Source organism: Lepus europaeus, chromosome 20 (genome assembly GCF_033115175.1).
Source record: "Lepus europaeus isolate LE1 chromosome 20, mLepTim1.pri, whole genome shotgun sequence".
Lineage (NCBI taxonomy): Eukaryota > Metazoa > Chordata > Mammalia > Lagomorpha > Leporidae > Lepus > Lepus europaeus.
In genome coordinates, this window is record NC_084846.1 from 3,238,940 (window position 1) to 3,261,371 (window position 22,432).

General features: G+C 58.8%; 1 protein-coding gene across 2 annotated transcripts in view; it reads right to left on the reverse strand.

Moving 5' to 3' along the window:
• SAFB (scaffold attachment factor B) overlaps positions 1 to 22,287 on the reverse strand; it is a 29,612-nt gene extending 7,325 nt beyond the window's left edge. For both annotated transcript variants that reach the window (XM_062179247.1, XM_062179246.1), the window contains exons 1-13: positions 21,964 to 22,287; positions 21,084 to 21,168; positions 10,292 to 10,356; positions 10,004 to 10,214; positions 7,120 to 7,178; positions 5,432 to 5,459; positions 3,999 to 4,542; positions 3,535 to 3,584; positions 2,914 to 3,008; positions 1,278 to 1,427; positions 1,118 to 1,200; positions 720 to 859; positions 487 to 575 (exon numbers count right to left, since the gene is read on the reverse strand). In XM_062179247.1, the coding sequence (XP_062035231.1) occupies positions 487 to 575; positions 720 to 859; positions 1,118 to 1,200; positions 1,278 to 1,427; positions 2,914 to 3,008; positions 3,535 to 3,584; positions 3,999 to 4,542; positions 5,432 to 5,459; positions 7,120 to 7,178; positions 10,004 to 10,214; positions 10,292 to 10,356; positions 21,084 to 21,168; positions 21,964 to 22,152 (1,788 nt within the window). In that variant the 5' untranslated portion in view covers positions 22,153 to 22,287. The remainder of the gene's footprint in view (positions 1 to 486; positions 576 to 719; positions 860 to 1,117; positions 1,201 to 1,277; positions 1,428 to 2,913; positions 3,009 to 3,534; positions 3,585 to 3,998; positions 4,543 to 5,431; positions 5,460 to 7,119; positions 7,179 to 10,003; positions 10,215 to 10,291; positions 10,357 to 21,083; positions 21,169 to 21,963) is intronic.
• Between the last annotated feature and the right edge of the window lie 145 nt (positions 22,288 to 22,432).

Genomic DNA, 22,432 nt, shown 5'->3' on the forward strand with positions numbered 1-22,432 from the left:
GTGGAATGAACTTGTCAAGGGAAGTGACCCACTGAGCTGGTGTTGTGGGGGTCAAAGACCTCACCAGTCACACAGATTATTCAGCACACTGCAGGGACAGCCAGAGCCGATGTTACATTTGTTTGCTAGGCAGAGAGAGAGCGAGAGGAAAGCCATCCCTGGTGAGCTCGCCATGGCTTAGGCCAGGCTAAAGCTGAGAGCCAGGAACTGAGTCTGGTGTCCCACGTGGTGGCAGGGACCCAGGTCCCCACGTTCCCCCTGCCATTTCCCAGGGTGTGTGTTAACAGGGAGCTCGAGCCAGGAGCCAGAGCTCGGCTCCAAACCCAGGCTTCAGCCGTTAAGCACACAGGGATCTTACACCAAGCGATCCAATCTCCCCGGGTCTGGAAAGGCAGGAAGGCAGAGCGCTGCGGAAGCCCCTGCGGCACACGTCGAAGCACCCGGGGAAGCAGGGCGCAGGCCTGCGGGGACGCCCGCCCCACTCACCCGCTCCTTGGACGCAGACATCTTCACGCTGATCACGGGCACGCCCTTAGACTTGTCCATGACCACGGTCCGCTCGGCGCCCCGGCTTCCTACACGAGAGAGGAGGGCGGGGACACCCAAGTGAGGAAGGGGAACGCCGACTGGGACCCTGCGTACCCGAGGGTGGGGCTGCCGCCGTTCCTGGCTCAGAGCAGGAGGCGAGCGGGCCCTCCCGAGCTGCCTTGGCGCAGTACCTGACTTGGTGGCTCGAGCTGCGTCCGAGGGCCCGGGCTTCTGCTCATCGGAGTCTTTGGTCTTCTCCCCGGCCCCCTCCTCACTCTTTCTGGCCTCCTCCTTCCTGTCAGCTTTCTCGTCCCTCTTGAGGGCGGCAGATCTGTGGGCGCAGCAGCGGGGTGCAGGGAAGCACACCGCCGTGGACGCAGTGAGCCCCGGGGCCTGGGGCAGGACGCAGCTCCCCTCTGGTGGCCACATCTTCCCCCCAAATGACTAACGAGGAGAGGGAGCCGGGGCCCAGGGAGGGCCACCCAGTACTCCGTCGTCCACAGCCATGGAACACGCCAAGGGTAACGAAAAAGCCAAGGGGTCGCCCTGGCCAACCCCCGGCCTCACCTCCGCCAGGGCAGAGGAGTACCTGTCACTGGCGCTCGCCTTCTCCTTCTTCCCCTCGCTGTCTCTTTTGTCAGAGGTTTTCTTCCCAGCAGGCTCGTTTTTTGCCTGAAAGAGACCACGGAGTCCAAGCATTACCTTACCTCCAGAAACCAACCGTGGGCCGGAAGACGGCGGCCACTCACCTTCTCCACGGAGATCATCTTCCCGTGCAGCTCCGTCTTGTGCAAGTGGTTGATGCACTTGGTGGCCTCCTCTGCTGTGGACATCGTGACAAATCCGTAACAGCGAGCTCCAGGACTCCGGGCGTTTGTCACAACCTTGGCGCCCACCACCTAAAGGCAGGCAACACGCCTTAGACACAGAGACCAGCGCCTGCTACCACTCCAGAGGCAGGGCACCGGACTTCCCGCGCGAGGGCCCGCCGACGGGCAGGGAGGGCCGCTCAGGGCCACCAGGTATGTGCGCGACAGGCACGGGGAGGAGGCTGCCGCGCCTGCCACGCAGTGCGCACCTGGTGAGCAGACGACCCCAGCACGGGAGTCCTGCAGAGGCTGCCATGGGCAATGCAGCGGGAGCACAGCCAGGGCCAGGCCTGCAGTGGGGCCCTGGCGGCCTCCAGGACCCTGACTCTGTACCACATTCCAGACCGCTCGGCTCTCCCCACCAGGCTGCCAGGTTCAAGTCACGGCTGCCCTTCGCGGACAGCACAGTGGCTCCGGACACGCCCCCCAGGGGCCTGTGGCCACAGCAGCACTCATACTTGTCCTATGCCACACGCTGAGCCCCACAGGAGGGTCTCCGGGGCTTGGTCTCCCACTCCGCCCTGTCACTCCTGCAGTGCTCCCGAGACACTACAGGTTCCTGGTGACACTTCCCTCCTGAGAACACCTGCCCTGAGGCCACCGCGGAGCCGGGCAAGGGCCTCTGGCACTGGAGACTGGGCGCAGGCTCCCAGCCACCGCTCTTGTATTTCTGCAGCCCAGGGAGCCGTTAGTTATTCCTGTAACGGAGCCAGATTGAAATTTTCCTCCTGCGGGGCTGGCGCTGTGTGCAGTGGATGCCTGCGATGCTGGCACCACTTCCTGTTCCACCTGCTCCACTTCCTGTCCAGCTCCCTGCTGACGTGTGTGGAAGAACAGCAGAAGACAGCCCAAGTGCTTAGGCCCCTGCACCTACACAGGAGACCTGGAAGAAGCTCCTGGCTCCCAGCTTTGTCTCTCCTTCAGTCTCTATATAACTCTTTCAAATAAATAAATAAATAACTCTTTCAAATAAATAAATGGAAAACAGATTTTCCTCTTTGTGAGTCCCTGGACTTCCATAACCAGGGCAGACGCTATGGGCGTGGTGTGTGATGACGGGCGATGCCCTCGCTGTGGCTGGGTCTTGCTGACTCGGAGGGACATGGAACCAGGTGTGACAGCTTACGAGGGAGGTGAGCTCAGGAACCCCGGGGTGGTGGTGGGGGAGCCACTGTGGCCGCCTGTGCCAGCAGAGCGCTGCAGAGGCGAGGCAGGTGCTACGGCTGGGAAGGCGCTGGAGGTGGCCCCATTGGAGCTGCCGCAGCACCTCCGAGGGCTTCAAGGAGCAGGACGGGGCAAGCTTCCCAGAGGCAGACGCGCACCACGCCTGGGCCAAGGTCACCCATGGCATCAGCTGCCCTGAGCCTTCAGTCCGGAGGACACAGGGAAGGAAGTCCAAAGCAGACGTGGGCCCTGGGAGCCCCACAGCACCAGCAGGCAGGGCTCCCAGGCTCCCAGGGCCCTGGCTCTGCAGGCACGGCTGTGCCACCGGCTCCAGCAACACCCTGGCTCTCACCTTCCCATACTTGCTGAAGAGGTTCTTCAAGTCCGTAGCCCTGGTTGTAGAAGAGAGCCCACTAACCCAGAAATTCCGGCCACAACTGCTACGACCTATTTCAAAGGAGAATTCTGATCAGAAACAATCCCACCAAAGTCTTGAAATAAGACGGCCACTCCAAACCAGACACATCCCTGCTTGTCCCCTGACAGCACAGCCCCCAAACTGGCTGTGGGTGGGAGGAATGGGTACTGCCCTCCCAAGAGGGCAACAGGACTCGGCCAAAACCACAGCGGGCAGAGACGTCAGGCTGGCCGGGCTGCAGGTTTCTCTAGAAAGCCACCGCACGGTGAGTGACGCCGCGAAGCCAGGCAGCTTGTTAGCATGCGATGCCGGCGGCTATGGGAAAATGCTGCAGCTGCTGCTACTTCCCGCATCACACATGTTTGCACTCACGTCGTATTTTGGGAACACGACAAAGAAGCAGTGTAGCCCAGTTCAACAACTTCTCAATGAACGACTCTGAGAATGGCTCACGGGACCCACGAATGTGAAACACTCCCCAGAGCAGGCGCCGGCCCCCAAGCGGGGCAGTGACGGACCAGGGCGCACAGAGGGGCTGGCGCTGAGGTGACCTACCCTTTTCCTCTCTGGAGAGCCGCTTCGTGTCCGAGTCATCGTCGACAGAACTAGAGACAAAAGACAGCGTCACTCCAGAGTGCAGCAGCTCGGCGGAGACAAACTCAAAGTCGCCAAGCACGTGCTGAGGTCGCATACCTACCCGCGACTTAGTTCTGAAAAATGATACCCCGACAAACTGGCATTGGAAATCTGACCTAACCATAAGATTTCAGACCCACAGGAGTTAATTAATTCTGCTGGGCAAAAGATAATTAGGAAGAATTAAAGAAAACAACCATGATAGGTTGAGAAAAGAAAAAAGATTATGTAATCAGTGTAAAATAAACAAAGAAATAAAACGTTCTTAGAGGTAAACTACAGTCTCAGCAGCCTGGCTGGCAACTGCAGACACACAGCGTGCGCGTCATTAACGACCAATGGAAAGGAGATAGCGTCTGGTCTAAAACTGAGAAACAACAAACCTCATTTTCTGATCAGCGCCCTCACTGGTTGAGGACTCTTTAGGAGCCGGAGGGACTTCATTACAAGCTTCAAAAGCAAACTTCTTCACGTCTTCTTTGCTATCTCTGGGCTCTGGGCTTGGGGCTTCCGTGGGCGCTTCCGCGACCTCCTGGCTAGAGGCCTCCGCGAGCTCTGAGGCCGCGCTACTCTGCTCAACTGGCTCGGCTAGCCCTACAGGCTCACAGTCCGTCCTGGCGCCTCCGCCCGTCTGCGCCACGGGCTCCCCACCCGTGTCTACCAGCGCGTCTGCCTTGCTCCACTGAGCTCGTGTTGACTCGCTGGCCAAATCTAAATCTCCCTCTTCCTCCTCCTCCTCCTCCAACTCCTCCTCCTCCTCCGGATGAGCATGAGCGCTGTCAAAAACGTCCTCTTCCTCCGCAAGCTTCCTGTCTGGCCCCACGCTACTTGTATCCTGTGCAAATGGCTGCTCCAGCTCGGAACCTTCTTCTTTTACTGGCTCAGACTTACAAGTTTCCCCCAAAATGTCGAGTATTTTCTCATTTTCTACGGATTTAACAGGAATAGAATGGCACAAGGTTTAATTACCAGGGAAATACAGCAATCACAAATGCGGCACTGGCACGGCGGCCACACTAACACGAAGAGAACCGCTAGCTACACAGAGATTGGAAAACCCGCGGCACACACAGTGACACTGCTCACGCTCCCTGCGCTCTGACCGACTGCTAGGTAAGCCTCTACGCTACATGGAAGAGAAAAGCATCCCAGAGATTTAACCCCCAAAACCTTCTGGCTGATTCTTGGCCGTCTTCGTTCTGTCGTCGATTACGTATGACTCTTTCACATTGAGCTTCCGAAGTCCAAGTTGCTTAACGGAACGTTGTCACCATTCACTGTCAGCTCGATTCCATGTTTCTTGGCAATTCTTTTAGAACAAGAGTCCAGCATGGAGACCAGAATGTCTTCTCGCGGGGCGGAGGTGTTGGGATTCTCATGAAGCTCTCTTCTGGAATCCAGTCACGTGTCAGGTGTACAATGCGTCTCCCTGCCACTGCCTGTGCTGCCTGCACTACACACCACACAATGACGGTACTGCCCGATATCACAAGATCTGTTTTGTGGGCTACAGTGGTTACGCGCGCTGAGAGGCAGGCAAGCTCTCTCCACACGTGCTGGATGCCCTCCGCACTGATCGGGCATCAGTTTCATCTCGCCAATACGCTGCGCAGTCAGCAGGGAGCCACTTTCACAGATCTGGTGATATGGCTGGGTTTCCAATCTCTATGCTCCTGGTATGCTCTGGGTTGTAAGCCTTCAGAACAAGGTATACTACAGTAAGGTAACTTTTTAAAATTAAAGAATACAAATTAGAGAAGGTAGAAAACTAGAATGGCTCCAAACCCCCGCTGCTAAGTTTTTCATTTAACAGTACCTGGCTCCAGAGACGGCTCTTCAATTTCCTGCAACAAAATACCACGAATGAGACTGTGCCGGAGACGGAACCGTTCGCTGAACCAAAGCTCTAACAAGAAGGGGACATTAACACAGAGTGGAGAAGCGGCCCCGCCCGCCTGGCAGCGCTCCTCGAATGGTTCTGGGGCCGCCTTCCTGCACCTGCTCTCTCAGGGCTGGAGGCGCCGCCGGCCCGGTGCAGAGGGCTCACGCACTGTCTATCCCTTTAGACTGAACCCTCGCACTCCAGGCGGAACGGGCTTTCACCTGTGCACGGTCAGTGTCTACAGTGCCCAAGCCACAGCACTGTCTAACGCACTTCACGGTTAACTTTCCGGAAGGCAGGAGAGAAAGCAGCCAAGGTGGCCTGACGGCCGTTACTGAGCATGAGGGGCCTGCCTGGCCCCCCCGGTGTCCTGGCATCCCCGCATCTCCGCTTCCCGTCAGGGACCCCCAGGCCAGCTCTACACACCAGCCAATGCCTCCCAGCGAGCCCTGGCATGGCACGCGTGCTGCCCACCTACACGCCCCGACAAGGCTCTCCAGGCCAGCTCGCTCCCGAGGCCCATCCCGCCCCTGCCCTGCTCAGGGCTGCTGCCTTCTAAAGAAAGGGCCTCTCTGAACGTGGCCCCCACACAGCCAGCTACACTGCTCTGCAACCCGGCCAGGTGCTAGGTGCGAGTGCTAAGCGCCTTCCCCACACACCCACTGGCTGCCAGACAGCCCGGTGCCCTTTTCCCCATAAGACGGTGGCCCGGGCACCGGGTAACTTGCCCAAGGACACAGAGCAGCTGGGAAGCAGAGACCAGCTCCGACAAAGGCTGTGACCGAGTCATCCGGGCCCCACTGCTGCTCACTCACCTCTGTATGCCCGGCAGAGAGGGGCTCCCTGGCCTGCCCCCGGGGCGGCCCTCGGCAGCGGCCCCACCCGCGGCAGATCAATCTCGGGGATGACTGGCAGAGCCAGGCGTCTCCCGGCCTCCTCTAGAGAAGCCCGCAGAGCCTGACTCGTCTCTGGGAGGGGAGTGACAGCTGCGCCTCTCCACAGCCGAGGGCACGAGCCCAAGGGTTCCCCGTGGTCTGCACCCCGCTGCTCCATGCCCCGGCCTGCAGCAGCACGTGCAGACCTGACGGGAAAGTGCCTTCTAAGTAAACAGCACAGGGCACCTGAATTTAAAAAACAAGGGGGGGGGGGGGCCTGGGCGTATTCTCATCGTTCACAGGACCTGCTCCTGAAGGAAGCACACGCCGCCCACGTCCACCTTACAGGCCGGCAGCAAAGCCAGGGCTGAAGTCAGCTCTCGTGGAAGACTTCACACTCACACGCAGGGTGAGGAACAGCCAGGCTGCTAGCGACAGACTGGGCAGTATCTGCGAGAAAACTTCCCGAAGTCTCCCTTTCCTGGCTTTCACGTAGGCGCTCGGCCCACCCCGCCATCCTACTGGGCCCACGCCTCCCGAGATTGTCAAAGCCAAGGCAGAAGTCCCTGGCAGCAGGCAAAGCCTAGGCGGGAGAGATCAGAAGGCACCCCCGCCCCTCTAGGACCCTGCCGAAGCAAGCCAGCCTCGCGCCGGCTGTGACTCCTGGTGCTACACAAAGCCTCTAGTGGTCTCCTAGCAACTGTGCTCTAACCTTTGAATCTAAAATGGAGACACAAAACCATTTACCTGCAATATAGTGAAGTCAGATGATGAAGTATCTAAATTGTTTATAGTTTCTTTGTCCTCTACCTGTAAAACAAACGGAGAAGTCTGGTTTTTGACGGCGACGCTAGGCGGACACACTGTGCTTCCGCACAACGAGCAGCTGACAGCCACGAAAAGCGTCCACGGCACAGGAAGTGCAACAGCCTCTGCTTCGGACGCCTCCAGCCAGCGTGGAGAAATGCTGTGCGCACAGGCCCGTCTGTGGCGAGGTCGGGACCCCACCAAAGTGGCGTGGGAGTGGGTGTGGCTTGCAGACGCAGCCGACAGAGGAAAAATCCCGCACAGGCAGAGAAGAGGAACGGACCTGCCTAGGCGCGCTGCAGCCCCAGGGCTCTTCCCGGGACTTGGGCAACCACGCCGAGCAGAGCCTTCGGCTGCCACTGCTTGCCCAGACCTGCAGGCCACGTAGGCTGGCACTGCTGCCCACGGTGAGATGGTACCCCGGACCTGTCCCAAAGCCACGTGTGGGCACAGGGCTGCCACAGCCCAGGGCACCCTCGCATGCTGCACCTGCAGGGGAAGGAACTGGCAGCACACTGATCTTTTCTACGAGGCGGGCTCCGCCCAGAAAGGCGAGGGACTCCCCAAACGCAGAAAAGGGTTCTGACACTTGGTGGCTCACAATACTTTTGGCTGTCTGCCGTCAGGCCCCAAAGCGAGTAGTCTTCAGGGAGCACTTTCTAACAGTCCTATCTTATTGCCTCCGTTGCTGAAGACAGACCCACACAAAAGGCAAACAGTCCAAAAACACGACAGTGGAAACCCTCCCGCTCCCTCCTTCCCGAGACCGCGACGCCAGCACCGCCTGGCTCCGCCCCCGTCCTCGGAGGCTGCTTCAGCGCGCCCAGCACCCAGCACGACAGTGTTGGTGGCAGTGCATCTCCTCACTGCATGGCGCTGGCTTCTGCTACGTGCGGCTCGAGCCGGCGGTCAGCAAGCGCCTCTGGTCTCTCAGGCTCCGCGGGGCAGGCGGCTGCTCTCCGCTTCGCCGCCGTCCCACCCTGAGAGCTGCCACAGGCACCGCAGTGCTCCACACACACAGGCACGGCCAGCGGGATGACTTCTGCTCTAAGCGTGTGATAATACCCATCGCTTTACTCCTCTCCAAATCTGTAATTCAGACCCAGAGAGCGCACAGTCGCACAAGCTAGGTTCTCAGCCCGAACGACACTGCTGCTGTGGGGGGTGCAGCGGAGAAACCACCACCTGGGACCCCAACCCCCACAGGGCAGGGCCTGGGGTTGAGTCCCGCCTCCACTGCCCGTCCAGCTTCCGTCTGGCACACCCTGGGAGGTGGCAGATGATGGCCCAAGGACATGGGGGTCCTGCCACCCACAAGGGAGACCTGGCTCCTGACTTTGGCCCAGCCCAGCCTGGCCCAGGTGACCATTTGGGAAGTGAACCGAAGTCCGAAAGACGTCTCTCCCTCTCTGCCTCTGTCGTCCTGCCTTTCAAATAAACAAAACAAATAAATCACACCTTCACTACATCTCAACTCCTTCATCACTACCAACGGACATCCAGGGTACTCCAGGATTCTCTTACAGAGTATATTTTCTTTATATATACATATATATATATATACACACACACACACACACATATATATATACATTTTTTTTTTGACAAGCAGAGTGGACAGTGAGAGAGACAGTGAGAAAGGTCTTCCTTTGCAGTTGGTTCATCCTCCAATGGCCGCCACGGTAGCGTGCTGCGGCCGGTGCACCGCACTGATCCGATGGCAGGAGCCAGGTACTTATCCTGGTCTCCCATGGGGTGCAGGGCCCAAGCACTTGGGCCATCCTCCACTGCACTCCCTGGCCACAGCAGAGAGCTGGCCTGGAAGAGGGGCAACCGGGACAGGATCGGTGCCCCGACCGGGACTAGAACCCGGTGTGCCGGCGCCGCAAGGCGGAGGATTAGCCTAGTGAGCCGCGGCGCCGGCCCAGAGTATTATTTTCTAATTAGGAAAGCAGCCCACGAGCAAAGCTGGGTATCCTTGCAACTGTACCAGTGTTTCTGCCACTCCCCTCAGGTGAGACTCAACAAGAGATAAGAGCTGTCCGGTCCATCTGCGTCTGAACAACTCGCAGCCATGCCCCCAATCAGATGCTCTCCTGGAAGGTGACCATCTGCTACCTCTAAAGATGCTCAGACAAGTTCCGAGAAGCAAGACAGCCACATTCGGAGCAATGGCACGAGCGACTGCTGGGCACGGGGCCACCCCTGCCGCTGAGGCTGCTGGAGGCCTGGCTGCAGGTGATCTGCGGCTCCTTCCAGGACCCAGCACACACAGGGACTACACAGGGTGCCTGGCAACTACTCATCTTGCTGGCCTGCTCTGTTCCTGATGGACATGAATCCCCACTTAGGTAAAAAAATGAATGCTACCAAGACAACGCGGCGTACGAGTTACACATCTGGACTGCGGAATTAGCCCGGCTTTCACTCTAAGGGACGTAGTGCCTGAGGGTGCTCAGTAGGTAAACCCACTGTGATTTCATTATACACTTCACATGGTCCTACCATGAAAACAGGCCAGACTTCCTAAGCAATGTCCAGGTCAGTGCTGCAGGTGGAGACACTTCCAAGGCACCGAAACAGGACTGGCTGACCAGCTGTCCCCAGTGTGCCTCTTGCTGTATCGTGCACATGGACAACTTCCGTGAGACATCAGTTCTCAAGGAAGCAAAGCGTGTTTTTAGAATCCTCCACATTTTGCATGTGAATAATGAAGCAATGTTCTACCCCACTGGCGTCTGAAGACCTCCGTTCCAGACACACACGTCAGCTCCTGCGCTCCGTGTGGGCGGAGCTCCCGGCCCGCTCAGAGACTGCGCGTTACCTACAGCGTGCTCGGGAAGCGGCTCCGGAAGCCCTCTCGCCGCGGCCTCGGCCAGCTCTCTGCTGTCAGACAGGGACTCCTGCAGGGGCTCGGCGTCCTCCTCCTCCCCGCCATCCGCAACGCTCCCGTTGTCGATGTCGGCTTCGTCCAGCACACTGATGTCCATCATGTCGATGTCCTGCAAGTTCTCCAGACTGGTCTCCACGTCCTCCTGCAACAGAGCCCGAGGCCGCCACGTGAGGCCGCTGGCCTTGCCTTTCCAGGGGCCGCCGCCAAGGCTGCACGTACCTGTCCATCCCCAGAATTCTCCTCGAGCCCGTTATCTTCCACTTCCTCTTCTTCTGGCTTCCGCCCTGAGGAGACAAGTGGCACAGCGTGAGAGCAATGCTGTGTGGTTTCCAGGACAACCAAGAGCCTTCCCGACGCAGGAGCATCTGGGCCCGGGCAGCCCCCATCTACTGCGGAGAGCGCCCAGGCAAGCGGGGGTGCTGGACGCCGGCCTGAGCATGCCTTCTTGTCAAGTGGCTGTGCAGGGAGAGGAACGCCTGCCACCAATGTGCTGCTTCTTAGCTGGGGACCAGGCGATCGCATTTCCCCACAGAAACAAACATCCAAAGCACAAGAAGCGGGTCCTGCCGGAGCGCACCGTGTAGGGACTCCGACACCCGCCCGCCCGCGGGAGCCCCGCCCACACACCATGCTTACCCCAGGTGGCGCTGAACTGCTGCGCCAGCGTCTTTCTCGGCATATGCTACAGCTTTCTAGTGATTTTTTGAGTGCTTTATTTTCATCTTGTTGAAAGGCAGAGACGGACTGAGAGAGAGCTCGAGATCTCCACCTGCCAGTTCACTCCCCAAATGCCGGGGTGAGGCCCAAACCAGGAACTCTACCCACGCCTCTCAAGTGGGTAAAAGGGGCCCAAGAGGTTGGGCCATCCCCTGCTGCCTCCCAGGATGCACTGGCAGTGAGCTGGCGCAGAAGCAGAGCCAGGCACATCAACGTGGGACACTGGCATCTCCGGGTGGGGGCGGGGCAACCCGCTGTAGCACAACGCCTGCCCCTCCATACTCTCACAGCGCTGCAAGGACGGACGGACGGACACAGACACGCGCACACCCACAACCCCTCATCTGATCTAATCAATGCCTGTGCCTGAACATTTAAGAGAAGATTTGGAAAGATCAACTGGCGAGATCTGCTTGCCCACAGCGACTGCCACCTCAGGACAGACTTTGGAAACAGCCTGAGCACTGTTAGGGCTTAGAAGGAATAAACCAAGAAGTTATGAAAAACCAGACCCAAACCCTGCCCCGTGCGGACTGTCGACACACCCTCACGGGGCCTTGTTCCGATGTCCGTACTTCATCAACAAAGAACACAGAGGGCCAGCGTTGTTGGTAGGCTGGCTGTTATGTGGAGTCCTGGCTGCAGGGCTTCTGATCCAGCTTCCTGCTAGTGCGCCTGGACGCAGCACGTGATGGCCCAAGTCCTTGGGCCTCTGCTGCCCACATGGGAGATGAGGAAGGTGTTCCTGGCTTTAGCCTGGGATAGGCCCGACCATTCTGGGCATTTGAGAAGTGAACCAGCAGACCAATCTTCCTGAGTTGTGGTTAAAACTGTACCTCTTGGCTGGCACCGCGGCTCACTAGGCTAATCCTCCACCTGCGGTGCCGGCACCCCGGAGTTCTAGTCCTGGTGGGGTGCCAGACTCTGTCCCGGTTGCCCCTCTTCCAGGCCAGCTCTCTGCTGTGGCCCAGGAGTGCAGTGGAGGATGGCTCACGTGCTTGGGCCCTGCACCCACATGGGAGTCCCAGCTGATCCTCTTCCAATCAGGCTCCTTGCTAAGTACCTGGACAGGCAGTGAGGATGGCACTCGGGCCATCTGCCGCCCATGTGGGAGACCAGGAGGAAGCTCCTGGCTCCTCCTGCCTTTTGCCTAGTCCAGCCCCAGTCATTGTGGCCATTTGGGGAATGAACCAGTGGATGGAAGATCTCTTTCTTTCCCTCTCTGTTTTATTTCAAGGGCAAAGTTACAATCTTCAGAAAAAAAGAAAAATATTAAGAGGCGAGGCTAGATACCTTTTCAGGCAATGGTGACCTTGTTTTCTTTTCTTTTTCTTAAAAAAAAAAAAAAAAAAAAAAAAGATTTACTTATTTGAAACACAGAGTTCCAGAGAGAGGCAGAGGCAGAGCAAGCAGGAGAGGTCCTCCATCTGCTGGGTCACTCCCCAATGACTGCACCGGCTGGCACTGGACCGATCTGAAGCCAGAGCTAGGAGCTTCCTCCAGCTCTCCCAGGAGGCTGCAGGGGCCCAAGCACGTGGGCCATCCTCCGCTGCTTTCCCAGGCACTTTAGCAAGGAGCTGGATCAGAAGTGGATCAGCTGGGACTCGAACCGGCACCCACATGGGATACTGGCGCTGCAGGCCAGGGCTTTGACCTACTGCGCCATAGCGCCATTCTCTGTGACCTTGTGTTTCAAAAAAAAAAAAAAGAGAGAGAGAGAGAGAGAGAGAGAGAGAATGCCATTTCCCCTAACCCAGCTTGACCAAAATACTACATGGGACAGTCTGTTCTCAAGCCAAAAGGTCGCCCTGCACAGCTGTGCTGGTGCTCACATCCAAACCTAAGCACTTACATGATCATCAAGAAATGATCAAATGGGTAGAAAACAGAAAATTGTAAATGATGGCATTAGAAGTTACAGCACTAAAGCAAAAATGGAAATCACTACATACAGCAAAAATTTACGGCAAAATGAAATTTTTGGTGTTTAAAACAGGCTTGGGGTCGGTGCTGTGGCATGGCGTGGTGGGTAAAGCCATCACCTGCACTGCTGCATCCCATACAGGTGCCGGTTCGAGTCCTGGCTACTCCACTTCTGAACCAGCTCTCTGCTATGGCCTGGGAAAGCAGTAGATGGCGGCCCAAGTCCTTGGCCCCTGTACCCACGTGGAAGATCCAGAGGAAGCCCCTGGCTTCAGATCAGCACAGCTCCGGCTGCTACAGCCAACTGGGAAGTGAACCACCAGATGGAAGACCCTCTCTCTCTGGGTAACTCAAATAAACGCATAAATAAAAACAGGCTTGCTGAAACTGAATTGTCTGATTATTTCCAATTTGAAGAGTAAGATCACACATAGGAAGCGCACTGCAGGGGCGAGCACCTGGGCTTAAGCTCCCGCTCTGCTCTCTAGTCCGGCTTCCTGCTGCTACAGAGCCTGTGTGGTAACAGGTGACAGCCCAGGTGACTGGGTAATACGGGCGGCAAAGACACAAACCCCAAATCCTAATCACTTAGACCGTGTTTTTCCCCCAGGGATAGGAATTTCCTTATAACATTAAGTATGCATTACCTGACTTCCTATATTCTAATGCCACTCATGTTTTGGGATTATCTTACTTGGGAACAGAGGAGACCATCACCCTAATACTAGAATCCAGTAACTATGTGCACATAGCTTCGGGCTGCTGGCTGGGACCCCATCCCCATTTTATTTCTTTAGCAAAACACCTTGAGCCTCAAAAGTAAGACTGGGGCTCAATCCGGGGGTCCCTGGAACCAGGCCAGGAAGATGTGTGAGAACGTGTCTCCAGAAGGACCCACTGGGGAAAGCCACTCTGACTGGGGAAGGAGGCCTTCCTGCGGATGAACGTGCTCACAGCCGTCAGACACTGCTCGTGACGCTCACACAGACAGTGCCGGCCGGGGCTCGAACGCCTCCACTTCCAACCTGGCTTCCTCCTGATGTGCCCTCTGGAAGGCAGCATGACGGTCCAAGTACTTGGGCCCCGTCACTCACACGGAGACCCACGACGAGCCCTGGGCCCCGTCACTCACACGGAGACCCACGACGAGCCCTGGGCCCTGTCACTCACACGGAGACCCACGACGAGCCCTGGGCCCCGTCACTCACACGGAGACCCACGACGAGCCCTGGGCCCCGTCACTCACACGGAGACCCACGACGAGCCCTGGGCCCCGTCACTCACACGGAGACCCACGACGAGCCCTGGGCCCTGTCACTCACACGGAGACCCACGACGAGCCCTGGGCCCCGTCCACACACACGGAGACCCACGACGAGCCCTGGGCCCCGTCACTCACACGGAGACCCACGACGAGCCCTGGGCCCCGTCACTCACACGGAGACCCACGACGAGCCCTGGGCCCCGTCACTCACACGGAGACCCACGACGAGCCCTGGGCCCCGTCACTCACACGGAGACCCACGACGAGCCCTGGGCCCCGTCACTCACACGGAGACCCACGACGAGCCCTGGGCCCTGTCACTCACACGGAGACCCACGATGAGCCCTGGGCCCCGGCCACACACACGGAGACCCACGACGAGCCCTGGGCCCCGTCACTCACACGGAGACCCACGACGAGCCCTGGGCCCCAGCCACACACACGGAGACCCACGATGAGCCCTGGGCCCCGTCACTCACACGGAGACCCACGATGAGCCCTGAGCCCCGGCCACACACACGGAGACCCACGATGAGCCCTGGGCCCCGGCCACACACACGGAGACCCACGATGAGCCCTGGGCCCCGGCCACACACACGGAGACCCACGATGAGCCCTGGGCCCCCCAGCCACTCACACAGAGACCCACGATGAGCCCTGAGCCCCGGCCACACACACAGAGACCCACGATGAGCCCTGGGCCCCAGCCACACACACGGAGACCCACGATGAGCCCTGGGCCCCGTCACTCACACGGAGACCCACGATGAGCCCTGAGCCCCGGCCACACACACGGAGACCCACGATGAGCCCTGGGCCCCGGCCACACACATGGAGACCCACGATGAGCCCTGGGCCCCGGCCACACACACGGAGACCCACGATGAGCCCTGGGCCCCAGACTTTGGCCTGGGCCAACTCTAAGTGGTTGAGAGCCTTCGGGGCATGAACTAGTAGACGAGAAGATCTCTGCACCTGTCTCTTTAATAAAAACGGGGGAAGCAATGTGATCAGGAGACACTCTGGTGAGACCTAGAGCGCCATCACCTCCAGGAGCCCCAGCTCTTCTGTCACAGTGAGCCCTCGGCCTTGTTGGCGGCCTGCAGTCCACAGGCCGACTCTGCTCCAGCCCTGACCCAAGCCCTGCGGGTCCCAGCTCCTCCCCTTCGTCTCAGGGACCACGTCCTAACTCACCTCTCTGCTGCCTCCTGCGTGGCCCTGGGATGCCCCAGTGACCAGGGGTCCAGTCTGCGTTCACTTGATCACACAAACACGCTCGTGACAAGACGGACCCCCGGGGTGGCCCTTTCATCCAGCGGGAGCGCCTCTGGTTAGGACACCTGTGTCCCATCAAGATGCTCCTGGCTCCAGATCGGCCCAGCTCAAGCCGTTGTGGCCATTTGGGGAGTGAACCAGTGGTTGGAAGACCCTTCTCTCTCTCTCTCTCCCCCTCTCTGTCTATAAATCTCTCAAATAAATAAAATCTTTTACAAAAGCACTAGCTTCCCTTACATCTAAACAGCCAGGAGATCCTGAACGCCTTTCGTCAGCCTGTTGATGGCCCCGATCATTGCTGACTGGGCTGTTTTGGCTGATCTGCAGGAATATCACTCTGGAGATGACAGATGTGTTCATCTACGCCATAGTATTTCCTCCCAGCACGCTGTGTATCTTAATTCTCATGCTATCTTCCGTGGAGAGCTTCGAATTGTATGTAGTCCAATGTATTTTTCTTTACAGTTCCTCAGTTTTTGTCTCCTTGTGGGTCTTCCTTGCTCTTACATTATAAAAGAGCTGAAATTTTGATTGAGCGTGGGAAGAGAGAGGAGCAGAACTTCAGCCAGCCAACTGCTGCAGCATCAGTTACTAAGAAACCCTTTACAAACCAGCCACTCCTCAAAGCTCCCCTCCTCACTGTTTTCAGATTTTTAGTTATTTTTATGCCCTTCTTTTAATTCTACCAAATTTCTTTTAGGTTACTTTGGGAGGAAATGGACAACTCTGTGACGTGAAATCATCAAATCAAGATAAATCTCAAGTTAGTCATGCCACAGGTCCGGAATATTTCCTTTAGCTTTACTTGCTACTCAGAAACACCGTGCGTCGAGAGCAGGCCTTCAGCCCAGTGGTCCAGGTGCCCCGTCCCAGGACAGCACGCGGGCCTGACCCGGCTCTGGTCCCAACGCGTTACGTGCTGTAATGTCCGTCTGCAGGACCCTGCTGAAGTCTGTGATTTGCAGACGATACGACTGGCGACCATTCCCAAATCCAGGGTGTCCACCAGGTCCCCGCCCAAGTCCTGGCTCCTGCTTCATGTGGATGTGGCCCCTGCGAAGCAGTGGCGATGGCTCAAGTAGTCGGGGTCCTGTCCCCCTGCAGGAGACCCCAGGGAGTGCATACTCCTAGAAGCCGGCCAGCGCCAGGCAGCCTGCTGCCACTGTCTGGACAGAGTGCTGGCTCTCAAGCAAACAGGAATCACTGAAAATAAGGGCAGGCACGTGATGCAGCGAGTTAGACTGCCCCTGGGGTGTGGGGCCCAGGCTCGAGTCCCAGTTACTCTGCTTCCACTCCAGCTTCCTGCTCACGCAACCCGGGAAGCAGCAGCTGAGGGCCCAGGTACTTGGGTCCCTGTCACCTATGTGGAGACTCCAGAGGAATTTTGGGCTCCTGGCCCAGGCCTGGCTCTTGTAGGCATTTGGGAAGTGAACCAGCAGATGGAAGGTATCTCTCTATCTCGCTTTCTCTCTCAGGTTCTGCTTTTTTAGGAAAACGAAAATGCATACACATTAAAGCAAAGACCGCCGGAGATCGAGCAGTAACAGCCGTGCCTAGTGAGCAAGCTCAGCAGGCGGGCCGCTCACGTCTCCCACAGTGCTCAGCTTCTCTGGCTGGCTTCTAGCTGCCCTCACGGTACCTCAATCTGTAGGCCTCACCCACACTGGCCTGTGAGGAGCTGACCCCAGTGGCAGCAGTGTGCATCCAAGTGCCCAGAACTCGGCGGCTCCCAGCACCTTGCACAGAAGGAAACCAGGCCCCTGGAAGAAATGGTTTACTCTTCTGGGGCAGGAAGAATGCCCGATACAACTGAGGTGCCCCGTACCAGTGTAGAAGGGTTCCAAGAATGACACGGACATGTGCAGTCGACACACGGCAGCCAGCCTGACAGGGCTCCAGGAGACAGAACAGGAGGCCGGCGCCGCGGCTCACTTGGCTAATCCTCCGCCTGAGGCACTAGCACCCCGGGTTCTAGTCCCGGATGGGGCACCAGGTCCTAGTTCCGGCTGCTCCTCTTCCAGTCCAGCTCTGTGCTGTGGCCCAGGAAGGCAGTGGAGGATGGCCCAAGTGCTTGGGCCCTGCACCCCATGGGAGAGCAGGAGAAGCATCTAGCTCCTGGCTTCAGATCAGCACAGCACGCTGGCCACAGCAGCCATTAGGGGGGTGAACCAAAGGAAGGAAGACCTTTCTCTCTTTCTCTCTCTCTCTAACTCTGCCTGGCAAAAAATTAAAACAACGACAAGAGACAGAATAGGTAAGAATGATGAAGGTGAATGACCCATTAATGAACTCGGAATCTCGAGGTCAGGGCAAAGAGCAAGCAAGCCATTCCCTCACACGGGCAGAGAAGGGAGCAGCGGAATGAGAAGACGCCACACACACACGCGCACACGAGGCTGGGCCTGGCCTGCTCATGAAGAGGCTGGCTTAACTTGCCTGCATCCCACGTCAGAGCGCCTGGGTTCGAGTCTTGGCTCTGCTCCTGACCCCAGCTCTCTGCTAAAGCCTACCCCGAGAGGCAGCAGGTGATGGTTCAGATAACTGGAGACCTGGACTGACTGACTGGCTCCTGTGAACGGCCGGGGAGCGCACCAGACGGGAGCTCTGTCTTCCGACGGCCTGGGCGGGCGGGCGGTGTGATCCTATCTGGCACTCGTCATGAGGAGTGGACGAGAACCAGTGGAGGCGGAATTCCAAAGGGTGCACAGGACGTTACAGTCTCCGTGGGTCCCCCCCACGGATGTGACGACACAGGGTGAGAGGTAAGTGCAGGGGGAGCACGCACTGCACCGCAGTCACTGGGCCAGCACTCGCCTCCCGACAGGCACGCGGGAGAAGCATCACAGCCAGCGGATCCTGAGCCGGGCGCGAGGGAGCCACAGCGCCACCGCTCAGGCTGAGCAGCAGGCTGCGTCAGGCGGCCGCGCTGCTCCCACGGCACTGTCACGCACACAACGCCTGCCCGAGCGGCGCGTGACCCTGGGGTTTTTTCTTTTTGAGCAATAAAAACCATCGGAACAAACGGACTCTAAATAAGGTCAAAGATTAGATCACAGCATTAGATCATTTTGCTAGTGGTGGTTACATAACGTCTGCTTTTGGGAAATATTTCAAGATGTAGGACAAACGGGCACGTGCCTTCCACTTGCTATGCAGCAGGGAGGACAGAGCCGGGGCACTGAGTCACCGACACCGGGGGGCCTGGGGAGGCGCGGGAACCCCCTAGACTATGCTCGCCACCTTCTTCTTCTGCAAATGTCAAAACAAAGGAAACAAACAGCGAACGGCGCAGGATTAGGCAACACTGACCAAGCAAACACGCTGGCTCTGTTTCTCCAGTTCCCGAATATTCTCAAGCACTGCAAACACGCCATCAACTGCCTGTGCAATGATGCCACTACAACCACTCTACTTGGCTGGTAAATATTTCAGGATTTCTGCTAAACACATCATTGGCGTAAAACTGCTTTGGAGGAGTGTGGGGGTTATTTGAGATATCCCTTCTAGAACTCCAAAGCATTGTGAGTTCATTAACAACTCAATTTTCAGTTAAAATTATGATTAAAAATCTGATAAGGTAGTCAGAAAGAATTCTGTGACAGAGGCAGACCAGCCCTATTCAATACAACGTCTATAAGCGTCCAGAAGAAACTAATCATGCCAACTTTAAAAAAGATACAGAAAAATTCCAGAACCAAAGCTCGTCTATGAGAAGAGCAGTGTTTTGGTTTTGTTTTTGCTGGAGAATGGGTGACAAAGGGGGATAAGCAGTCTTTCTGAAGACAGAAATGTTCCTAATTTTGATCCCTTCCAATCTCACATATTTAAAAATACATTCTAAATGAACTAAACATCCAAATGTAAAAATTAAAAAGAAAGTACAGGGGCTGGCACTGTGGCGTAGAGGATAAAGCTGCCGCCTGCACTGCCGGCATCCCCTGTGGGCGCCAGTTCAAGTCCCGGCTGCTCCACTTCTGATCCAGCTCCCTGCTGTGGCCTGGGAAAACAGCAGAGGATGGCCCAAGTCCTTGGGCCCCTGCACCCGCGTGGGAGACCCGGAAGAAGCTCCTGGCTCGGACTAGGTTGGCCCAGCTCCGGCCGTTACGGCCGACTGGGGAGTGAACCAGTGGATGGAAGACCCCTCTCTCTGTCTCTCCCTCTCTCTCTGTGTAACTCTTTCAGATAAATAAGTTAATAAAATCAGAAAAAGCCTGTACATTTAAAAAAAACAAAAGAAGTGACAAACCACCGGGGGACACTTGGGCTCAGGGCCTGACAAGGCCATTCAGCAAACAGCAGGGCAGGAGCAATGCACATGGATAAAAAACCCCCACATTTAAACAGATCATATTCAGCGTTCCATCAGACAGTCCACCAGGCACATCTGAGAGCTATCTGTTCGTAGCTATTTTAAAACAAGCTGTCAGGGTGAGGGAGGGAGGAAGAGAACATCACTACGCTCTCAGAATTTTATCTACAAACTACTGAATCTGTTAAAAACTAATTAAAAGTTATAGATACAAAAAGTCAGATCCTTGACTCCGAATTCTGCTCGTAGTAAACTACCAAACACTAACTGTGCAGTCCTTCAACTGTACAGGTATCTCTGGACACAGCACCACTGAAAACGCCAAGCGAGGGGCCGGGGCTACGCTCAGCGGGCTAAGCGGCCACCAGCAGCGCTGGCCTCCCATACGGACCCCGGTCCAAGTCCCGGCTGCTCCACTTCCGAACCGGCTCCCTGCTGCTGTGCCTGGGAGAGCAGCACAAAATGGCCCAAGTGCTTGGGCCCTGCACCCGCATGGGAGACCTGGAAGAAGCTCCGGGCTCCCGGCTCCAGCCTGGCCCAGCCCTTGCAGTTGCCGCCACCTGGGGAGTGAACCAGCAGATGGAAGACCTCTCTCTCTCTCTCTCTCTCTCTCTCTCTCTCTCTCTCTCCCTCCCTCCCTCCCTCCCTCCCTAACTCTGCCTTTCAAATAAATGAAATAAATCTTAAAAACCAGCCAAGTGAAACTTGGGTAAAAGCCTCCCTAGAGAAACGAGAACACTGGCGAGCTACCCTAGGGTCCCCTGGAGGGGCTACCGGGCTGCCCCAAGAACCAGGGCTGTTTCACGTGCGGCACCGGAGAGAAGCCCTCGCCACACTGAGCGAAAAGCCCAGAAGGGCGCCCTCCAGAGCAGGGCCCGTGCCTAAGGGAGAGCGGGTGCGGCCAGGTGAGTGAGCGGACCCAGCGGACCCGCCAGGGCTGTGTGCAGCCTGCAGGGCCTCCCGCCTGCCAGTGGCGGCGTCTCCTCTCCTACCGGGGGCACCGTCTACTTTCCACTCCACGCCTGCTCCCGCGAGCACGCTCGCTCTGACCCACAAGGACAGGAAGGCGGCACAGCAGCTGTGACCAGGCCCTCGGGCCAGCAAACTCAGGACAAGCCGGCGCCCACCTGCAGCTGGCTCGCTCTTAGCGAGTCGTACAACGTCACTGGGCAAACCAGAGAAAGCAGCCACGCGACACAGCCCGTCTCCACAACCTGGCCGGGCACAGGGCGCGGCGCCACCACGGCTGAATCCGGCCGGGGCCCGGGCGCCGCTGTGGACGGGCTGGCAGGCTGTCCTTGGTCACCCAGGCCCAGGGGGCCAGGAGCGCGAACCCCGAGCCCCGTCTCCCCGCCTGGCGAGGGTGGGCGGGCACTGGAGAGAGGCCAGCGGCGGCGGCCAGCAGTGCTGGGGGCCGTTCTCTCTGCAAGCCGGGGCAGCCTTAGGCGCAGCGCTCCCCGCCCCAACGCGGCCTGCGGCTGGACAAGCGCACGCAGCCCTGCTCCCCGCCCCGCGCCGGGTACCTTTGCTGGACCTCTTGGACATCTTCTTGCTGCCCTCGGAGCTGACTTCGATCTCGTCGGGGTCCCCACCTTCGTCCTCGATGGCCTGCGGGGAGCGCACGGGGCGGGTGACGTCAGCGCCGCTCCCCGTCCCGCTCGGGGGTGCGGGGGCCGCCCGGGGCTCTGCTGCACGGACGGACGCTCCATCTCCGCGCGGGGCCCGCGGGCGCTCCCTGCTCCAGCCGAACTGGGGGGGGGGGCGCACCCAGCTCCGCCTCTCAGAAGACGGGGGCGGGGCGGCGCCTGGCCCTGCAGCTGGGAACCGCGTCCCGCACCCGGGGGCCCGGGTTCAAGTCTCAGCTCTGCTGCTCCTGCCGTTGCACACCCCCCCGGGGGGGGGCACAGCCACGTCCGAGACCCGGATGGAGTCCCGGCTCCCGGCGTGCACCTGGCCCGGCGAAGCAGCACAGCCGGGCCCCGTCCCCCGGCCGGAGAGAGGAGAGCTGTGCGCCCCGGGAGCTGACGGCGACCGAAGGTTCTCGAAGGCTCACCCCCGCCCACGGCCCGGCCCGGGTGCTGGGCCCCCCGGCGGGCGAGGACAGGGCCCGCTCGGCCCTCCCGGCATCCTCCCCGGTCCGAGCCACGCACGGATGCCCGCTCGCCAGCGCCGGCTTCCTCAGCACGCCCCGCCCCCCGCGCCTGACAACAAACCCCGGAGGGCGGCCGGGAGGCGGCGGCGAGCGCAGAGGGGCGCTACCGCGGCCAGGGTGACCTTGGCCGAGTCCCTTCCCTGCGCCCCGGAAGTGAGGGCTCGGGGCTCCGGGCCCCGCTCTCCGCGCCGGGAGCGGAGCCCTCGCCCGCGCGGCCCCTGGCCCGCCCGCCCGCCCGCCCGCGACGCCACCTTTTTCAGCCGCTCCATCAGCACGCTCTTGTTGCCGCTCGAATCCAGGTTCCGCTTCCTCAGCTCCGCCCGCAGGTCGATCACCCGCAGCTCGCTGAGGCGACGCGTCCCGGCCTCCGACGAGGCGGAGCTCAGAGCCGCTGTGCCCGCCGCTCCCGAATCCCCCAGGCCCGACAGAGTCTCCGCCATTCCAGGAAGCCTGGCTCCGCTGCCCACTTCTCACAGAACCGGGCCGGTCTTCCGTCGGCTCCTCGCACAAAATGGCGCCGCCTGCGAGGGAACCGCTCCAGCCGCCCCGGCGCGCCTGGCTTCTGCGCAGGCGCAGCCGGCGCGAGCCCGACGCTCCCGGTCGCCTCTGCACATGCGCGCTGAGGGCCGCCGGAGACGGGGCGCATGCGCGTGGCTCGCCGGCCGCCTCCCGCCGCGGGCGGCCGGCGCGCGTGCGCGCTGCGGTGCCTGCGCCTGCGGG